The sequence below is a fragment of the Diachasma alloeum genome, unplaced genomic scaffold (genome assembly GCF_001412515.2).
Source record: "Diachasma alloeum isolate Michigan unplaced genomic scaffold, Dall2.0 Dall_scaffold_00209, whole genome shotgun sequence".
NCBI lineage: Eukaryota > Metazoa > Arthropoda > Insecta > Hymenoptera > Braconidae > Diachasma > Diachasma alloeum.
In genome coordinates, this window is record NW_021680374.1 from 395918 (window position 1) to 417444 (window position 21527).

Genomic DNA, 21527 nt, shown 5'->3' on the forward strand with positions numbered 1-21527 from the left:
ACCATCTTTAGAGGTCCTAGCACGCCATTTCTCGACCCGCTCTTTCGTTTGAGCTCAAAAAAACATTCATATCTTGTCTGACATCTTTGCTACAAACTCGGGTCTTCAACTCGGGTTTTCAATTGAATGAATAATTACATCTTGATGCAAATCAAGACCATTAAATTCCAAAATTTTAAATCCCAAATCAGCTGCAACAATTGGAAAAAATTAAAAGAAGAGAATTTCACGAAAAAAATGAATAGTTATTGTTTCAAAGGAATGATTTTAGGAATTCGAAATCATTGAAAAAAATGATATGCCCCCCCCCCCAACGGCCCACTCGAAATCATCATAAAATCCCACGCACATTAGCAAAATCACCAGTCCCAATTTTCCCACCCCGAGATGAAATGCCAGAAAACCCGGAACAATTTCCCCGAATTTTCCCCCTCAACAATAAAAATTCCAAAACATTCCCGAAAAGCTCAATTTTTTTCTAATTCAGAGTCAGGGGAGCAAAAACCTCTAAATAAACTACACGTGGGACAAGGCCGCATGAACTTTCCCATGGGAAACCGTATACCTCGAGATCTGACATCAATTGGCGAGTGAGAGAGGGAGAGAGAACAGGTAACATTTAGGGTCATCCCCATCTGTCCTCGTCCCTCGATTACGTAGGGGCGAAATTCTCTTTTTTTGTCCAAAGGTGTACCAACCCTTCATTTCACCTCTATTATTACCGTAAAGTCCCAGCAAGGACCGGCCAAACTGGGTGGTTTTTATCTAATCTCAATGATTCCAAAGACCATTCTCAATTTCCATTCTCTCCATTCTATTTACTCTCATTGAAATGTTTAAAGGGATTGTTGAGAAGCCTTACCTCTTCTTTAGTCCATCGACCCTTGTTTATATGCTTGCCCTGTGGTGCAGTTGCACCGCTATTGGTTGATGCAGGGGCATTTGTATTGTGAGCATTTGCCTGATAAGACTGAACATTGTAGTCACTCTCTGACTCATCCCCACTGCTGGAATCGTAACCAGACCTCGACCTGTAATGCAGAATACAAAATTTATGAATTTTAATGAGTCGATCAAGTGTCTATGTAAATTTTGGGGGGATTGGAGCATTAAAATATTCAGAGTTTAGGCCAAAATCGAAATTCCAGCCGGATCAGCGCCTATCTGATCCTATCGTCTTACATTCAATGAAATTTTTATTAATCAATTTAATTGAATGAGACGAGCTCTCAGTGGTGAATTCAAATTTATTCAAATAATTTCCTATCATTGATTTTTTATTTAGGAGTTGTACAATATTCATTCATTCGCTTGAGCGTGAGAAGTGGGTAGAGTCATTCTGCTTTGAGTACATTTTTGTAATCCTTTCTGTAATCCTTTATTTCTACCATTTTATAATTTTGCCTGGAAATGATGTAGAATATCATGAAACGTGAAGATAGCGTGTTTTTAGAAAATGTGTATATGTATGTGCAAATTTTTAGGAACTTTTTTATAACCGTTCACAGACAAAGTAAAGTTGAAGCTAAAAATCTGAAATTTTGTTCCGTAATTGATATTATTTGGAAGCAATTCTGGATGAAATTGCAGCTCAATAGGTGAAGTAGTTTTTGAGACGCAGCAATTTCTCAAAAATCTATTTCTGAAAATCTCAAAAACTACGGGACTGAACTGACTTTTTTTGCCGTCAAAATATTCTTTGTGATGATATCATTTTTCATTTTTATGGTAAAATGAATCTGTACACGATAACTACCGAAAAAATTCGACTGGGCTGTTGGTCGCTCGGTTCCCTTGCCCCCATTGCGGATGGGTTGAAGTGGGTGTGACCCATTACGGGTCGAACCAATGACTTCCCGATCAATTGTTTTTGAAAGTCATTGAATTTCCAAGAAATTGGTATTTTTGCACATGTTTTATGCGAATAATTAACAAACCGCTGAGGCGATCGCCTTCATAGACTCATCAGTTCTCAGTTGCATTGACTCGCAACGGTTGAAAAAAAAATTGAATTACTTCATTTGTTCAGAAGACACACACATGCATACAGACATGGCTTCAAAAACGTATCAGGATGATCCTAGAGGCCAAGAGATGTGGAGAAATCATGGAAATCCCACATTCGATTTTCGGGGTCATTACAATAACTTCCTCCCTTCGGGTCGGGAAGTTAATAATATTTTCCTTCATTCATTTTGAAGGGGAGGATAGGGCAAAACAGACCACTGACAGAAAATTAGTAATTTTTGTTTTTTTTTCTTTTCGTCAAATCATGAACACTAAATGTGTTGAATTAAAAGTGAGTTTCTTGGATCGTAACCGTCACAGGGATTTTATAGAGAACAAATGTCATTGAACCGCAATTTGATCAGATTTGCTAACTACCTCAAACCACAAATGACTTTGAATTTTTGTCTTCGCTTGCATTCTGAAGCAAAAACAAAAATTATCAATTTTCTGTCAGTTTTGCCCTGCGGTCCGTTTTGCCTTACCCTCCCCAAAATTGACTTAATTTTTAACTCCTCTTCAATATTAACAGATTTAAATAAATTAATAGAGAACTCATTCTATACAATATACCAGCAGTCTGTTAATATTTTCGACTAAACCTGTTTGTTTTAAAGATATTCACGAAATAATCCAGAGAAGTCCCAAGACTCATTCAGTTTCATTGAAATAACTTCATTCTTCCATTTAACCAAAACCATCCCCATTCTTATGAACATTTGTCACTTCCTGGATCAATGGACAATTCTAATCCCCAAAAGGAAGTGCGCAGACAAGAAGAGTCAAGAGATCCCCAATTTTAAAAACGCTTCGTTGAACATCCTTCCTCCAATTCAATTGTCAATCGGATTTTGCTTTCTTCCTCGTCTCCTTTATTTTCATTTACTTCTTTGCGCCCACTTTCTTATTCTTCGCGGCTTCTTCGCGCCCTCCTAATGCTCCTCCGGATGAGCCGACGACCACATCCTGTCCCTAGAGGGTACAAAACTCGCCACAAGTGTCTCCTTTACACGGTTTAATTAATTTCCTGTCGAAAACGGAAAACGACTGCACCTCATGAACTTCCCATATTTTTTTTGTTGCGTTGTTTCACAACCCTTAGGAAACACTTGTCAATCGCTTCCTCTCAGCCAGCCAAACGATTCAAACTTTCACCAACGAAAAAACGTGTTTCTGAGATTGTTTTTTCTTCTGCTGTCAAAGAGATGATTTTTAGAAACTGTAAATCTTCTTAGGTGCCATTTGTACAAGGTCGCGGTGGGGTTCCCACAATTCTCAATAGTTCTTTTTTATCTCCCTTGCATTGGATATCAAGCGTCTCGTCTTGGTGATACCACTTCCACGAAGCTCTATGTTATTGTATTCTGCGGTGACGTCGCGAATGACCGTTGCCGATTTTTTTTTATGAGGAATTGGACTTTTTTTGTGAATACGAGAATAACAAAGTCATTGTGTATGTGGGATAACAGAAGTTATTTTCGATTTTCTTTTTGGGATATTTTGGAGATAGCTTGGAAGCTGTCGAGTTCAGGGGAAATGTCATATAACTTTTGTGGAGAAAATTTAATCGGACAGAAAAGGTTCTTTGATGTTTTCTGATAGAGAAATCTGCTTATCTAGGGAACATTCAACAATTACGTTACGCGATTAAGGCGAAGGGGAGTCGCACAGGTTGTGCCGTCACGCTCATATTTTAATTTTCTCATTTGATTGAAGAAAAAAATGAAAAAAATCAAAAGACTTTTCTTTTCTCATTTTCAGCCGAAGGGGAGATGAAGAATACGATGATTATCATTAGGTGGCAAGCATTACCCAGTCATCAGTTATAATTTTTAATGTTGTGATGACAATATTACGAGTCATGTATATTTATTAATTGTAAATAACAAAAAAAATTGATGGCACTTGTATTCGATTTTTTTCCTGATTTTTCTTCGCAAGCCCTATTTTTTCATTTGGTGTTTCACATCAATCGAGGGGGGGGGTCTTGATATCGTGACGTAATATGCCAGGGGGGTCTTGCATTTATGACGGTCTGCGACGGTGGGGCGGAGCGGAGTGGGGGGTTCGAAAATGTAAAAAAAAGCGCGACGTAACTGTTGAATGCTTTCCTATCTATTTCGAAAAATAACTGGAGGGTTTATAGGAAGTGTCAAAAAATATTTTTTTTTGTAAGAAACCGAATTACTTACAAAGACTTCAGGCATTTTTCGATGTTCCTGCTACACTGTTAGAAAATTTCCCAAGACATTTTAAGTAGAAAACATTTTTAAATGTTTTGCAACGATGAATTCACTTGAACTTTACAAATATGTAGTTACTGAAAAATCAGTTAATTTCCGGAATTTTCAATAAAATTCCAGCTAATTTTGTTTTGAATGCCCAATCAATTGAAAATTCAATTGTTCGTAATGATGAATTTTCATAATCAGTTTGAAAATTTAAGTTATCAGTGAATTATACTTGGTGAAAATTTCGCAATGAACTGAAGATCTAAAATTTAGATCATATGTTGCTGAGCACATATGAAAACTATTCCCAAAATTTCAAGTATTTTTTCAACGCGAATTTTTAAGATATGCATCGACAAAAACTTAAAAAATACAAAAATTGAATGTTTGACGATGGATATCTTAAAAATTCACGTGGAAAAAATACTTGAAATTTTGGGAGTCGTTTTTACATGTCCTCAACAACATATGATCCAAATTTTAGGTCTTCAGTTCATTGCGAAATTTTCACCAAGTATAACTCACTGAAGAAGTACGTTAACGTGAAAAGCTCATTCTTAACATTCTCACTTTGATGACATTTTTGCACTTTTATCATCCCTTAAAATCTTGGATAGACTATTGTGCAATTATTTACAAAACAAGTGGTTATATCGAAGAATATCGGAGGATGTTCTACAGCTCCCAATTCACCCCCTGCAAAAAAAATCCTACAAAGTCCTCCCATTTCCCAACAACTGATTTCAAAAACATGAACCAACCGATTCCACTCTACCCCTTCTTCCCGAAAATTTCATTGACGTCCCCATCCCCCCTCATTGAAAAACAACAAAATCTCCTCCTCCCCTCCCCCAACAATCCGGTAAAGTGCCAAAAAAATGTATTAATGAAATTCAAAAAAGATTCCCAGTTTCCACGGTAAATAAACTCAGTCACGAATCGATATGCGTACATTTTGAGGTGGTGAATTGTTGTGTATAGCAACCGCTCAATAATAATGCTCGTCTCGCCCCCCTGCACAGACAGCTGTGTCTGCAATCTCCCCCCCCCCGCCCATCCCTCTCATTTTTATAATATATATCTCTCTCTTTCACGTTAGTCACATCGCTTTGCCGTCCCCCGTGCCACTTTTTGGGGGAGGCTAATAACAATGACTATGGGACACACACCAAGTTGGTTGCACATGCCGTAAGCATATGCCAGAGACCCAGAAGGGCTCTCTTTCACACACAGATGGCCTCGAGGGATTTTTGTATTAAAAAAAGAAGGACACAAAGATAGTGCACAGAGGGGGCCTCAACAACCTTATCATCTCCCACCCAGATCTCCCCCCTATGTATCGATGGTGAAAAAATAGGGGATAAATGAAGTCTTTGTTGGGATGGGATCAGGTAACCAAGTGGGAGACATTTAATTGCGTATGACGCATTTTATTTTATTGATTTTTTTCACATCAAATTTTTGGTGAAATTTTAATGGGAAAAATTCCTCCACCCTTCAGTTTTTTTCTTTTTCATTGGAATTATCTCTATAATGGCTAGCTTTGGGAAAAAGTCTCTACCTACATTTTTTGTGGGAAATTTCTTTAGCTTTAAAAAATGTTTCCTGTATTTTTCTCATGAAATTGATCGTTTTCGATATAATTGAGAAAAACTAAGCGGAGAGAGAAATGAGTTGATGTTTATTTGACATTAATTTTTGTGAAATAAAAAATTTTATGCCACATCGTGCATAAAACCGCTTCGCGCAGCGTGCTTCAGACTCCACTTCTGCACGATGTGGCATAAAATAGTATAGACCACTCGGGCATAAACTTCGTTTTCAACAAATGTGAATACAGACCTCGCCTTCGGCTCGGCCTGTAAACTTCACATTCGTCGAAAACGAATGTACTATAATGTACTATTTTGTAAAAACATTTTTCTGTTCTGAATTTTTTCTGTAAAAAAGTTCTTATAAAAATTCGTTCATCCCTATTAGATTCAGAGATATTTATAAAAATGATGAAGACTATTTTGGAAAAAATATTATTTGTAAAAGAATTTAATTCGATAAGATTGTGAGAGTTTATAATTGATTTATTAGGATACGCAAATCACTGTGATCCTCTGGCGTTAACCCAAGATTGGTCACCATGCGAGGGAATTGCCGCAACGTGTCGGTTTTTCGTCTTGTCACCGGCTGGTGGACCGGAAAAATCCGAAAAAATTTGAATTCGTCAATTAAAGTATCTGGAAAATTTTAGTATTGTTTTTTTAATATTACATCCCAAATTCTGGAAGAAAAAAAATCATTTCCAACAGTTGAACAATTTTTTCCCATGTTAAATGGAATTGCCCGTTGCGCGACGTTGCTGGAAACTCGTTAAACGCGCCCGGGCAGTGTCGAGTGAATTCGGCAACGCTGGAGCCTAAATAACACGGCAAATCCCCGCGGAGGTGACCAGAGTCGCAAGTTCCCGTCAGGTGACCAACTAGGGTTAAGGATTTTACAATGAATTGGCACTTGGTTTCAAGATCAGCGACAATGCAAGAGTAAGAACTCCTTTTGTTGATTCAAAAGTGGAATGAAAGAGGCAAATACCAAAATTTTGATGAATTAAAAACCACTTCTCACTTTCATCTGCCAGCCGTCTAATTTTATGTACATTCCTGGCATGTTTATTACTGAAGATTGGGTGGCGACGAAAAAGAGTGTATGAGCCGCACGTTATGTAAAATTGCCGCTCCCAACGAACTCGGACACGGGCGGCTTTTTAAAGAGCCCAACGGTCGTTTGTATCCTTGGATTTGAATCGGCACGTGTAACGTGGATTGATTTTTCTCGCAAATACCTGTGAGAAGGAAGCTGTGGTCTTGAGTTGATGCTAACCGGGTTCAAACGGATATGCTTGGATAATAGATCAGTGTCTACTTGTGATTGATTATAGCAATGAATGAATTACCGAGTCAGGCCTTTTGTCCGTTCACATTCAGGCCCACGAACGTTTCAATAAATAAATAAAAAGAACGAATTCCGTTGCAAAAATCGGGAAAAGGGAAAAATTGTGTGAAAAGTAGCAAATTAAAACGCTTCACGATTTTGCGTGTCATCCTTGCGCAGGGGCCATGCTAATCTTCTTTGTATCGTTCCAATTTTAGTATATGTACGGCCGAAGCCAGTACCCTTGACAAATTAGAATTTCCCGTTGTGATAACAAGGATTAAGGTGGTCCTGAGACCGTTCCAAAAAAAATTTGCAACAAAAAACATTGGCAACAAAAAGCTCAAGATATAATCGAGTTTCCATTTTTGGAGCAAAGTGACTCTAGGATTACCCTTCATTGATATTTCAATTGTCAAGCTCCTAAGATAATGAAAATTACCAAAATTTTTGGAGATTTACACAACCATAAATTTGAAAAAAATCAGTTCTGGTTGCTCCCTCCCGGGTTGGAATGTAACCGGTAGGGGCTGATGGTATTAGGGGTAATTCATTGTGGGTCGAACCAATCAACTTCCCGACCGATTGCCCTTTTTTCTGTTGATTAAAAAAAATCAAATTTTGAAAGTTTCATCCAAATAATTGAACAACCCCTGAAACGATTCCGCTCAACATCCAATTATAATTAAGTTATGTGAAGACGCATCGATTATACAAAATTAATTCATATCCCATCGTTATCTCGGCTAAAATCGTCGAATTTCAAAGAAATGATCGCTTTTTGGCATTTTTTTACAAGTTTTACGCGAATAACTATACAGCCGGTGAGGCGATCATCTTCACAAATTAATCAGTTTTGAATTACATAAAGACATATCGATAGAAAATACTATATTTCTTCACAATGTCCGTAAATGGCGTTTGGCGGACAGTGTGATGAAATAATATTTTTTCCGGGCTGCTGCGATGGGGTTTTTTACTGGTGTGGTTGGCCAGTCCTCGCCTTCGGCTCGAACGCCAACGTCACACGAGTAAAAAAACCCCATCGCAGCAGCCCAGGACAAGATTTTTTTGTAGTGATTTTCAAGTTCTCGAGTTTGGGAAGTATGCAATACCAATTCCCAGACGAGAAATCGTGAGAAGCAGTACAGAAAAAATCTTTTAAGGCCGTGTGACGAACAATATTTAAAATTAATATTAATATTTCAAATTATTCGAATGCCTTCATTTGTTCAAAAGATATCGTTGGACTAAGTTTTGACCACATAGATTCCGAGATCTTTATTAGAAACTGGCCAACAGTCAAAATTGCCTTGAATCGTTTAACCACTTCTGTATTGAGTTCGTTAATATCTCAGAAACCAATGGATATATCAAAAAAATTCAAACAGCCCTTTTTGAAGATGATTTTTTGCTCGGTAAAAAGTTTCCTCTAAATTTTGCGCCAAACCTCTTCCTTCCGAAGAAATTTGCAAACTAAAACAGTACATTTTCCGTAAATTCCGAAACAAACTCCTCTCCCTCTGCAATTCCACATTTTACGACTTCTCAAACCTCCGTCAAATCCTCAGTACACCCCGTAGTTTCCTCTCCCAATGATTCTCCCCATAAACCATCCATAATTTCTCCACCACCCATCGTTGAAACACCCGTATAACCGTGAAGCCTTTAACGATGCCGTGCACGCATACATAACTTGAAAAAAAAAACCCCAGGCAGGTGCCACAATCGCCAGCTGTCCCTAGGAAACTACCGCAGGAGGCGGCGATATTCGATCAAGACGATCGTAAGCTCTATTTCAAGACTTTTCCTGCATTAGCATGCCTCTAACAGCTGTCACCAACAAAAGATATTTTGGCGCGAGCCAAAATAATGTTATTTTTTTTCATTTCGATCCTCTCTTTTTGGCGGTAAAAGTCACCCGCATTTTGATGCTGTATGTCGTAAGAGGTCGTCCTCTGAAAGGGGGGAGACAATCTTAGGTGCATTATATACCTGAAGGCCCTTTAAATTCGAGGAACGTCTTGGGGCCTTCGGTCAGCTGAGCACTGCCACTTCCATCCCAGAAAAATACCTTCGCTTCATTCTTCCTTCTTCTGCCTCATTCGCATTCTTGGTTTGAAGTTGCCTGCTTTCTTTTATATTCCAGGGGTTTTAACGGCACCCAGGGGTTTCACAAACTTGTTAAATACCTGAAGTGGTACCTGCGGGTCCTCGGGCCACCCGAAGGAGCGCCTATCGTGGCCATGAGAGCTCTGGCATTAGCATTAGCCTCGACGAGTGAAAAATAAATATGTTCGATATGCATCTGTGAATTTGCGGGGAGTTTAATCGGTTTTTCAGGGTCAGTGTGATGAAATATAGTGAGAAATCGCGGGCGATCTACTTCGAGGAGAGTAGAGGGATTGTTTTGGTAACAAATTTTCGATTATAGCGTTAGATTTTTTTCTCTCATTTTTGCGAGTTTTTTTGGAAATCCCGGTTGAAACCTCGAAATTCATTCTGTAGGATTATCTTTAATACCTTTCTTTTGTGAAATTATCCGTGAGAAATTTTACTTCTGATGAAAAAGTCGAGAGGGTGGACTTTTCTGGGAATTGAAGAGGAATTTTTTTTTCAAGCGCAAGAATTTAGAAATCGAGGGGCAGGATAGGGCCATTGAATAGGTTGCCAGGGAAACTTCCACTGCAAAGCACTACCTGTGCGACTATCTTACATAACACTTCAAATCTTGGAGATATGAAAAGGGAAAATTCCGTGGAACGAAGTTGCCTTGGTTATCGCGATAACTACCATCGGATTGAAAAGTGTAGGCCCTTGGACCTCAACTAGGTGGTTCTTGCAACGGAAATAACCCAATAAGGACAGAAATATTCAATAAAAATTACGTATCTTTTCCGTAATTCGGAGCGAAATGTGGTTGTAGGAAATTTTACGGAACTGTCACGGAATTTTTCCGGAGCGTTCCGAAATTTTCATATGAATCTCCTGTGAAAAATTACGATACCGTCACTTAAATTTTCTGAGTTGATTTTGTAATCGGTGAGTGAATCGTGAGTTCCGTAATTTTTACTGAACATTTCTCTCCGTGAATGCATTCAACTTTAGCCTTCACAGCAAAAACGAATGTCTGAATTTTACAAACTTTTTGTAGCCATTTTTCAGACACTAAAACACGTCTGCATAAAATGAAAATGTGCCTGAATTTTAGATGAATAGTTGCCCAAACATCTTAATTCATGTTTGAAATTCAGACAAATTTTCATTTTATTCAGACGTTTTTTAGTGTCTGAAAAATGTCTACAAAATGTGTGTGAAATTCAGACATTGGTTTCACGGTGAGAAATATTCAATAAAAATTACGTATCTTTTCCGTAATTCCGGCGCGAAATGTGGTTGTAGGAAATTTTACGGAACTGTCACGTAATTTTTACCTAAAATCACGAAATTTTTCCAGCGCGTTCAGTAATTGTTGCCCGAATCTCCTGTGAAAAATTACGATACCTTCACTTAAATTTTCTGAGTCGATTCCGTAATCGGTGAGCGAACTTTGAGTTCCGTAATTTTTACTCCGAGTTTCTCTCCGTGTTTTGCTGTATTCTTATAATTATTTGGTACATCGAAAATATATTTACGAGGGAAAGAAATTCATACTGATATTTAGGATTATTGTAAAACCAAAAAATCCGTTTGCGACAGAGGTCTACACTTTTCAACTCGATAATAGTAATGGGGGACAATTTTGCAAATAGGAGATCAATCAAAACATGTATACCCGGTATACATCAGGTAAACTTTTCGAGATGTTTGTGTTTTTCTAATTTTTTTCTACACCTACTAGTTCCTAAAATATTAAGGGGAGACTACTATGAGGTTTCTCATACATTAAAGATCAATTATATATGTCTAAAAACGAATAATTAGTGGAAAAAAATTAATTGTGCAGGAATCGAATTACAAAAAACTAATTCGTAATTATTATTGTACAAATTTTTTTCAACAATTTTGAAAAAAAACCCTCTGTAGCTCCCAAATTGAAGGCCCTGGACTATTTTTAACATTTTAAGCGTCTGTGGGGCAAATGGACAATGAACAATTAATTTTTTTGCATTAATTATTCGTTTCTAGACATATATAAGCGATTTAGATAGATATTATCACAAGGAATATTTTTACATTTAAAAAATTCAACTCGTCGTGTAGTTTTCGAGATATTGAGGAACAAAGATTTTTGAGAAATTACTGTATCTCGAAAACTACTTGAGCGATTGAGCCGTAATTGTGCCCAGGAGTGCTCCAAAGTAATACCAATTATGCGACGAAATTTTAGTTCTTTTTCTGTGAAGATTTATCAAAAATTTCCGAAAAATTCGCACACACTTCCGGACATTTTCTAAAAACATCATATCTTCATGTTTCATGACATTCTACATCATTTCCCGGCAAAATTAGAAGATCGTCAAAGTCAACGATTACAAAGCTTCCATTCTGAAACGAAAAATATTGGAATTGATCGGAGAGAAGACTTTCTCAAGCGAAGAATTTGTCAATTAGCCCTAGAACTGGTAATAATAAAATAATCATAAAGCAGCAAAAGGAAGCGGAAATTTCCCTGCCTGTAATTACACAAGATCAATATTCAGCTCAACCGTGAGGAAAGCCCTCGGACTTTCCTGTCTTCAAAGAACTTCACCTCAGAATGTTCAAAAGGAAGTGAATTTATGTTGTCAAGCAATAAACAGTGTCACTATCTAGCCCCTCGGATCGTCACCGGGTAGGAAATAAAAATTTGTACGGCCATCTGGGCACTTCCCTTCGTTCAATTCAACGACCCGTCGTCCACGTGTGCCCAAAAGTCCTTTTCCCCCATCCACCTTTTACTTCAAGTCAGTTTAGTTTAGCTCGGTAAGTTCCGTTCCCTTATTTTTTCCTTCCTCGTTTTTTTTTGCGTTCCTTTGGGTGCTACCTCCGGTCTTTACCCCCCTTCCTTCCTCCACGCTGACGTCCGGGTGCCACTGGATCGTCGCGCAACAATAAACGGGGGTAAGGACCCATCGGGTGTAACAATTCTGTGGTGGGGTGGTGAAGAACATTAGTTCAAAAATTTAAAAGCGATTTTTTCGATGATATACTGGAAACTTGTGGGTTTAGGGGAAAATGTTGGAAGGACTGTTCTATGGGGAATTTCACGAGCTGCAAAAAGGACAGTTCTACTCAGATCCACACCCAGAAAAAAATCCTTATTCTGAGATTTCCAAGGTGTTAAATTGAAACTTTCGAAAGGATTAAACAGAGATTTTTAAGTCTCAATTTAAGACTTGAAAGGCTCAATTCTTGCCTTCTGAAAGTCTTGAGACGTTTAAATTGATCTCAACTTGAGACTTCCGAAAGTCTCAACTTGAGACTTTCAGGGGTTTTAAATTGAGATTTGAATCTCTCAAATTGAGATTTTCAAGTCTCAAATTAATATTTCACGTTTCCAATTGAGATTTTCAAGTCCTAAATTGAGACTTTCGAAAATTGAGATTAATTTTAGATTTTGAGTCTCAATTGGACACTTCCATAAGTTTCAATTTGAGATCGTAAATCTCAAACTGAAATTTGTTTTTGATGGGTCCTATATTTTTTTTTTAATTATCACAGAATAATTTACAAATGTCGTTTTTGGAAAACGGTCTACGTTAATAGTTAACTTTTTTTTCTCTGTTATAATTTTTTACGATAAGAATGGTAAAAAAAATTCCATATGGAAAAGGTGCTTTGACGAATTCCCCTGAATATTCGTTTTATAAAAGAAGGACAAGTTCAAAAAATCTCCACCCATAATATTTCAAACATCTCCAAAACCATTACATTTTGGAAAAAATGTACAGAAAAATTTTTTGTGGCAGTTGAAATACTCCACAAGAAGCCCCTTCGACATATTTCTCTAAGCTTTTGTATTCTCGCGATATTTTCGAAAAATCTCATAATTTATTTGTGTAAAAAAAAAGTATTGAGTCGAAAACATTCGGAGACTTTTTTTTTAAGCATAAAATTCAGAACGAAAAAGTCCGTTGGAAATTTTCCCCCAAACTTCGTTCTCCTCAAAATATCTTGAAAATAATCTTCATAACTTCATTATTGAATTCTCCCCTGAATCTCACCACTACTGCATTTTCCCTATAATCAAGAACTCCCTTTGATCGATGGGGACTTATCTACTCGCGTTAAGGATATCCAAGTACTTCGTTCAAATTGGCAACTTTTTTTCAAGCAAGATTTCAGTTTTGTCGAAAATCTTGCCGTCCCCATACTTTTTCGGATTTTTCATTATTGAATACATTTTTTCGGGAATTTCTTCAATGAATATTGTGAAGAATATTTTATTCAATTTCACACTTGACTCTCGTTGGTCTAACCTCTAATGATCATACGGCAACACTGCACATGTGTTGTATATAACCTCGTAAATTCGGTCCGAGTAGTCACTTGAGCGGACTGTTGCCAGACGTTACGAACGCACGGATTCAAACCACCTAATATGGCCGTCGTACCAATCAAGAAGCTTTTAATTTGATTGTTTGCAATTATCTGTCCTGAAACTTATGTTTTTTAATGTCGCAAAAAAAACTAGAGAGTGTAACGAACAAAGTCATATACGGTTATGTGTACGAGAAAACGCTTCAAGACTATGAACTATTGGATTGAAGGTGGGAGTATACAGCTCTTATGGACGCAATGTGTTAAATTTCATTCTTTCAAAAATCGTTTTCTCGAAAGTATGTTCGGAAACTAAAGTTTATACTGCGCCTAAAAAATACTCTTGGTCTAGTCTATAAACTCTGAAGGGGATTTCCCCCAGAAAAAATTTCCTGAACTACTTGGATATCCTTAAGGTCTTCGTCTTGCCGATTTTTATGAATGGAATAAAAATCTTCATTCAGAAAAAAGAGAAAGGACGCGTGATTCATCGTCACTCGATCCTCAGTTGTGCATCCACGGCGCCAGGGCCTCGGGGTCTTATCTCATTCTCCTTCTCTCCCACTCCCTCGCTCTCTTTTTCCATTCTTCATTTGAGTTTATGGCACACGCGTGGGCGACCCAATCGCAAAAACACACCAACGACCTCTGCATTGCATTCCCACGCCGTTTTAGCCCAGAATACTATTTTCAGATCAAAATAGAAGTTTGTTTATGTTTACGTTCTCTTGAAACAGTCTTCATGTGACTTCGGGTATTTCACGAGTTTCGGAATTTTTCCCCTCTTTTTTGTGAGTGGTAGGAAGTATAAGGTCGGAGGTTGATGATAAGATTAGTGGTTGCATCTATGCACTCATGGCAACCTCTCAAATGGAATGATTCAAATATTACAAGAACGAATGAAGTGATTATTGAAGTAACAGAATAAGTGGATACTTTGTTATAAGAATGTCCAGCGACTTTTTTTTGTTGAGAATTTGATTTTCTACAAAAAAAGTTTCTTTGATAGTCCTCTGAGAACCTGATGTGTTATTTAGGGGAGGATGGGGTAAAATGCACACTTTGAACTTTTTTAAAATTATTCATAACTCAGAAAAAAATTTATTAATTGAGATCAGTTTAAGCTCATCACAAAGAGAAAGAATTGTTGTTTGTATTGAAAAAAAAATTATTAAATTTCATCAACATTTAAACCCGTCATTAACATTTAAAAAAAAAGGTCAAAAGTGTCCATTTTACCCCAACGTCCTCTACATATTTACAAAAATAATCTGGTAAAATTTGGGGAATTGGGAGAATACTCCGAAATGAATTCGTAGATTATTTCACAAATATCTTGGGAACGACGAGTTTTAGAAGAACTTAACAAAAGATATGATTGGCAGAGATCTAATTCTTTACAAAAAAAAGTTCCTCTGACATTTCCCTATCAACTTAAGGATGTATTACCCCCTTTTCGCCAAAATTCACGTTTTTTTAATTTTTCTGGTAAATTGCTGATCGGATTGACGAGAAAAAATATACCGTTTTTGCGTTTTCTCATTACTTAATGACTCACGAAATTTCATGATCGTGCAATCATTTTCCTGCGTTTTTTCTAAAACTTTTCGGAAATTCACAAAACTTTAGAAAAAATACAAAAAAATGATGGCACTACCATGAAACTTCGTGAATCAGTCAATAATGATCAATTTAGCGTGATTCGTGTCAATCCGATAAATAATTTGCCAGAAAAATGAAAAAAACGTGAATTTTGTCCGAAAGGGTGTAATACATCCTTAAGGGGTCTCCTCAGCAAGGCTAAAGGGAGAGGGACGCGCGGGTGAGTGATAAAAACACGAAATGCACGGAGAGAAATATTCAGTAAAAATTATGGAACTCACATTCGCTTACCGATTACGAAATCGACTCAGAAAATTTGAAGTGACTGTGTCGTAATTTTTCACAGGAGTTTCAGATAAAAATTAGGGAACGCTCTGGAAAAATTCCGTGACAGTTCCATAAAATTTCCTACAGCCACATTTCGCTCCAGAATTACGGAAAAGATACGTCATTTTTATTGAATATTACTCTCCGTGTGACAATATTGATGAGATGAACTACAAGTTCATTGAATTACCGTGTGAACTAACTAAAAATTTCTAACAGTGTGGGCATGCACTTTTACCAGAGTATCAACAAACATTGAATTCCATAAATTCACACTTTAAAGTTTATTCTAAAAGGAATTGAATTGTAATTATGATCAAAATCTTATTTAGTGAACATAGGAATTAGAAAATAAGCAAATCACTTATAGTAATATGAAAATTTAACAGCTGATAAATTGGGACACACGATTCTTATCGTTCGTATTATTTTTTTCAACGAAAATGATTTCAAACAATTAATTGAAAAAAGGAATATCGAATCTGACAGGAAAAAGGGCATAATCAAAGGGTATCAAAGTGGCTCTAGTTCAAATTCCATTTCGTAGAAAAAAAAATTTCCTCAAGAAAGATTTGATTATTTCATAAAAATCCCCTAGTTCCGGTAATAATCCCAAAATAATCATTTCCCATTCCATTACGCAATCCTCCCCGGTTGACCCAGTTCGATGACTGAAAATATTATTCACTTCAACATCAACATCAACATTGTTATCATAATTGAGTAGAACGTACCCACCAAGTGTCCTCGATATCTTCCATCCAAGCTCCGAAAAAAACACAGTACTGAATTAGGGGATAAGGAAAAACACGTACACGCACGTTTGAGACAAACGTATCAGCGTAGATGCACGAAGTGGAGGGTCAGGGTGTTCACGCAGCCCTTATACAAGACATCTGGCTACCACCTGCCTCGCCCTTGCACCTCGACTCTCGCTCTCCACTCTTCCTCTCTCCTTACCCACCACTCGACAAAAAAAAGGGGAAAAAATTATAATTCCTCAGCGTTAAATACACCGACGCTCATTCCTCCTGCGTTTTAAATTCACTAACACAAATGAGTCTGGAGTAAAAAAAAGTGAAATTAAAGGGGGATGGAGAGAGTGCATCCACCTTTCCTGTATGGTAAAGAGGAAAGGTAGAAGGCCAAGGGGTGCTGAGGCCCTTGGTTTCATCATCCCCCCCCTCTTGCACCTCACCTTATGGCTACCATCACCCCTATTTTTTCTTTCGTTCTCTTTTTCGCATTGGCATACATTTGTGACTATGTGCTCGGTTCCCATGACAAGTGCCAATCTAGTTTTCCGTGTGAATCTTTAATTCTACCCCCGTGGGAATAACCAATGAGGATTAATGCAGGGTGAGCTGAGATATTTTTTTTTGTATTCTAATGGAGTGACCATTTGGAGCACAAGAGACGCCCACTGATGTACCTATACTGTATTCCCCTAATTCTACTTTGTGGGAAATCAACAATTGGGTTTTTGGAACGATTGGCTTTTCATGAGTTATGGATGACATTTATGGTTCTTTTTCGGGGAAAATTCAGAAATTCAGGTTATTGCTGCGCAGTTTTCGCAGGGATTTTTCGTGCTTAAAGATAGCCAAGTATCTTTTAGTTTAGAACAGACCACACTATATAATATATTCGACCATTTTCAATCATCAAATTTATCAATTAAATTGCGTGAGAAAAAAGTGAAAAAAATCATGAATATTTGATGTCATTGAAATTAGATTTTGCACAGAATTAGGATTTTTTTGAACATTGGTTGTTCATAAATAAATAATTGTAATTGTTTAAACCTTCGGAAACCTTATTTTTTTAGGCATGAAATCAATTCACTTTTAGAAATTTTTTGAAAATTCAGCAGTAGTTGCACTTGCATTCTCAATGTTGTGAATTTGAATTCAATTTCAGATCAAATCGAATGGAATCTCATTCAGGTTGGAAATTCAGGATAATTGGGTTTTCCCTGTTAGATGATCGCTGATATTTCAGTGACATCTGAAATTTTCAAATTCATTGCGAAAATTGAAAATCACATCCAACTGAATTTTCAGTGGATTGAAAATTCAGGGAAATTGTTGCTTGAATTTTCAAATTATTAAATAATTTTCATTATCATGTGGACCTGAAAATTACAATTCCATTGAATATGCCAGAATTAAATTGATTATTCAATAAAAAAATAAATGAAAATTTCGCGTGAATGAGTGATTGTTAACAATTTCAAAATTTTTTACTTGAAATTTCAGGAGTGATTTCGTAACAGTGTTTCTGGTAAACTTCGGAATATGAATAAATTTGTTACAATTCTGAACAAATGATTTTTATGGTAGAAAATTGATTGTTTATAAATTATTTATAGAAAATGCTGGTAATTTTCAAAAATTGCAAGTTTTAAATTATTTCATCAATCTTCCCCAAAAGTTTAAGATGTAAAGTAAAATGTTTTCTAACGATTCAATAAAGGTCTCCAGATTCAAATTCAGACCTGCAAAATTTAAATAATAAAATCATTCTAAAATGTCCGAAAACTTAGGGTCAAATAAGACTCGAATGAAAGCTCGGATGTGCGACTACAAAAGTAGAAAAGCATTTTACTGGAGAAGAAATAGCCAAAATACTTGGATATCCTTAATTTGAGGTATTGGAGCAAAATTCACGAAAAAAAGGAATGTCCACACTTTTTACGCAAATTATTGTAGATATTTATCTTGGCAACTTGTGCGTTTAAGAGCAAATGGCGACAGACTTTTTTGTAGGAAATTAAATTTTTAATGATGAAAGTCCATTCATATTCTTCTCTGAACTTCTTCTTTTGGGGGATATTCGCTAAATAATTTGAAACAACGACTTTATAAAGCGAGATAGTCTCCGAAATTTCATACATTTTTTTGTAAATATGTCGGAAAATCATGGGTTTAAGTAAAAGTGTCTTTAATTTTAATTTAAAAGGTCTTGTGATGTTTCTCTTTAAACCTCTCCGTTTCATAGATTTCTTTCCAAGAGGTAAGAGTTGAAGATTTCTATATGTATTATTTTATGAATATTTTTGGAATAAATAGATTCATTGAAAAAAGAACCAACCTTTTTTGCTGCTCATAAAATTCCCTATAAAAAAGGTCTGCAAAAATTTTACCCCAAAAATGTTTTTTTATCATTCTTCAAATGAATTTAATCCCCTCCAAAATAAAAAAAATTGCAAATGTTTTTTGTTTCATTCAAATAAGGGCGAAGTGAGTCTCTCTATTCATCTCTTCAGAACCTCTCTAATTTTTTAGAATCTGTAGAACTGAAAAGTATGTACCAATAAAGCCCCCGAGCAGATGCATGCAATCAGGCTTCTTCTAAATGGTACGTCTACCGAGACCAGTCTGGTAGCAACCCCCGGGGTTTAAATAAAATAAATTCTCTGTTTTCTCTCGTCTTTTCTCTCCCTCGCCCCTTCTGAGGAGCCCCAGACGTCTTAGAGGGCAGTGAAAAAAAAACGTACCCCTTTGTACAAATTTGCAATTTGGCATTTAAGTCGACTCACTTCCCCTCACATGGGCGCTACACGTGAAAACGAGGTCGCAGCTGGCTGCCTATCAGTGCCTTTTTCATTGTTTAAGGATGTTTAACCTATCAAGTGAGCAACTGCGTTGAAAACAAAAATAAAATTGACCGAATAAATAATTCATGTTGCAAATTATTTTTCTTATCAAATTAGAAGTTACATGGCGTCCTTTTCCGTTCTCAAAAACAATAATTAAAGTTCAACAACAAGTTCATAAATAGTGGAGGACTTGTGACTACGGTGGTAACAGTCGAATTTTGATCGGGCAACATTGCACGCTTCGATTAGTGGTGGGGTCGTAACAGTGAGATGGATGTTTGTGTGGGTTATACGTGTCCATATGCTTCCAGCACTGAACTGTCGTCACCGACTTTACCGATCTCAATCAGCTGTCGTGTGGTGTTGTCGCGTTGCTGGACTCGTCATGGCGGTCAAATTTTTTTTATCGGAATTCGAAAATCAATTGAAGATATCGCGCCTATATGGCCCGGTCCCCTACTTTTTCTCGCCAGCGATAGATTCTCCATAGTCTAAAGTAAATGTCTCGTGTTTTTTTTTAATATCTTGAGTGTCTAACCCATGGAACATTTCGATCAAAGTTCACACGGTCACGTTTCTTCCATAAGCGTAATGTTACAAGGAGTGATTTTCAGAAATTAATTTCTCATTAGGATGCCCCGATGGAAGGATTAAGATTATTACTAACGTGTGGCTCGAACATGAACCTGACATGCGAAGCAATATCAAAATTATGGTGAACAATACGGGTTTTGGCTAGAGATCCTTAATTTTTTAAAACTCCAATGGAAACAAAGCATCTTAAAAATCCTCCACAAAACATCTCCAGGAATCAAAGAAATTAATTTATAGAAAAAATTCTTAATTTCCTTTTTCGTCGAATTAACGAATTAAAGAACCAATCGCTACTTAATCGAAGACTTAAATTTTACCGCGCTCGCCCCTTAATGATCAAATCTCAGAAGATTTGTTTCCCGAAATATCCTGAAAAAAATGTCTTTAGATATTTTTTCTACAACACTCATCCTTCAAATGATTTTATATCCAATAAGATGGATATAAAATTCATCTTCTTTCACCTTCTAAAATAAAAATTCCCACTATTTTCATATTTGAGTAAAAAATGATCATTCTTTTAAAAAAATGTCATTGACACTCACAGAATCCCCATAATTAGAAAAACTCTCCCATTCCCGGCGGTGTCGCCTTGATTCGGCAAAAGGTATGCTAATACCACCTGAGAAAAGGTGCCCAGTGGTTCTCTTATCCCGAGTTAAAGATCCCCATTCACCAAAAATAAATGGCCCAAAGGAGAAAAAAAGAAAATCACATTCTCAAATTCCCAACGAGAGAACAGATCAGGACCAGAACAGGTAAAACACTCGCGGTTAAACCGGATTAAAACTCCCGGAGCTGAGGATCATTTTCAGTTTGGCAAAAGGTTTCCCAGGAAATCCCACAAAAGATTGACGAAAAATAAACATCTTCCTCGGGCCCTTCCTTCATACCAATCTTTGGTCTCAATCTCTCAATGTCCCTCTCAAGGCTTATTCTCTACTCAATAAATTACTCAAACAAGTGTTAACTGATTCGTTCCAGTGCTACTAACGTCATTTAGAACTAGTGGTAATGTCCGCATCCTACTGATATATTTTATATCAGTCCAAACTTCCGGTTGAATTCAATTAAAAATACGACGATTAAATGATGTAAATGGACATGACGGAGAGATATCAAATATAAATAATCCAGCAAAACAGCTATTCCAGATGTTTCAATGAATAAATAAGCAGAGACTGTTAAGAAATCAAACAAAAAGCACAACTTTTGTTCATAATCATGTGGGTAATAGTCTAGTTCAGCGCAAAATGTCGAGGCATTTTTTGTGGGCAATTTTGTCAGCTATAACGACCTGACATTTCCTGATAATTCCATACTTACATAACCACCCACTGAAGAACACTTTGACACTTCCCTCCAATTAGAAACAATCAATTAAGAACACGGTGTAAATTTTCATGCTCAAGAACTCGGAGAATAATTTTGTAAACCTCTTTTTAGAGAATGAGAATGCTCTAAACAAACGAAAAAAAATCCTAAATAAATGATTGAATGATTGTTACGTCAAAAACAATGTCCCTACTCCAAAGAACAGTTTTTAATTTCGAAAAAAATCCTCTAGCCAAAGAAAATACTCCAAACCGGACGAAATGTTTCTAAAATAAAATATTCAAATCTCTTGAAGCCTTTACCTTCTCCCCCACATCTCCAATTAACCCCCCACGTATGTCCTAAATAAACAACGAAAAAAAAAATGATCAAAAACGTGGGAGAACAAACATGCCTGCAATGTAAACAACCCACAAAACAACCCCCCCCCCCCCCCCCCCCCCCCC

At 36.8% G+C, this 21527-nt stretch overlaps 1 protein-coding gene and 1 non-coding gene across 4 annotated transcripts in view; both read right to left on the bottom strand.

Moving 5' to 3' along the window:
* LOC107036490 (myb protein) overlaps positions 1–21527 on the bottom strand; it is a 58896-nt gene that overhangs the window by 18379 nt on the left and 18990 nt on the right. For all 3 annotated transcript variants that reach the window (XM_015254482.1, XM_015254480.1, XM_015254481.1), the window contains exon 2: positions 863–1031. In XM_015254482.1, the coding sequence (XP_015109968.1) occupies positions 863–1031 (169 nt within the window). The remainder of the gene's footprint in view (positions 1–862; positions 1032–21527) is intronic.
* LOC114841111 lies at positions 7296–7402 on the bottom strand. The gene has a single exon (XR_003783022.1). It is a non-coding gene; the product is annotated as a U6 spliceosomal RNA (small nuclear RNA).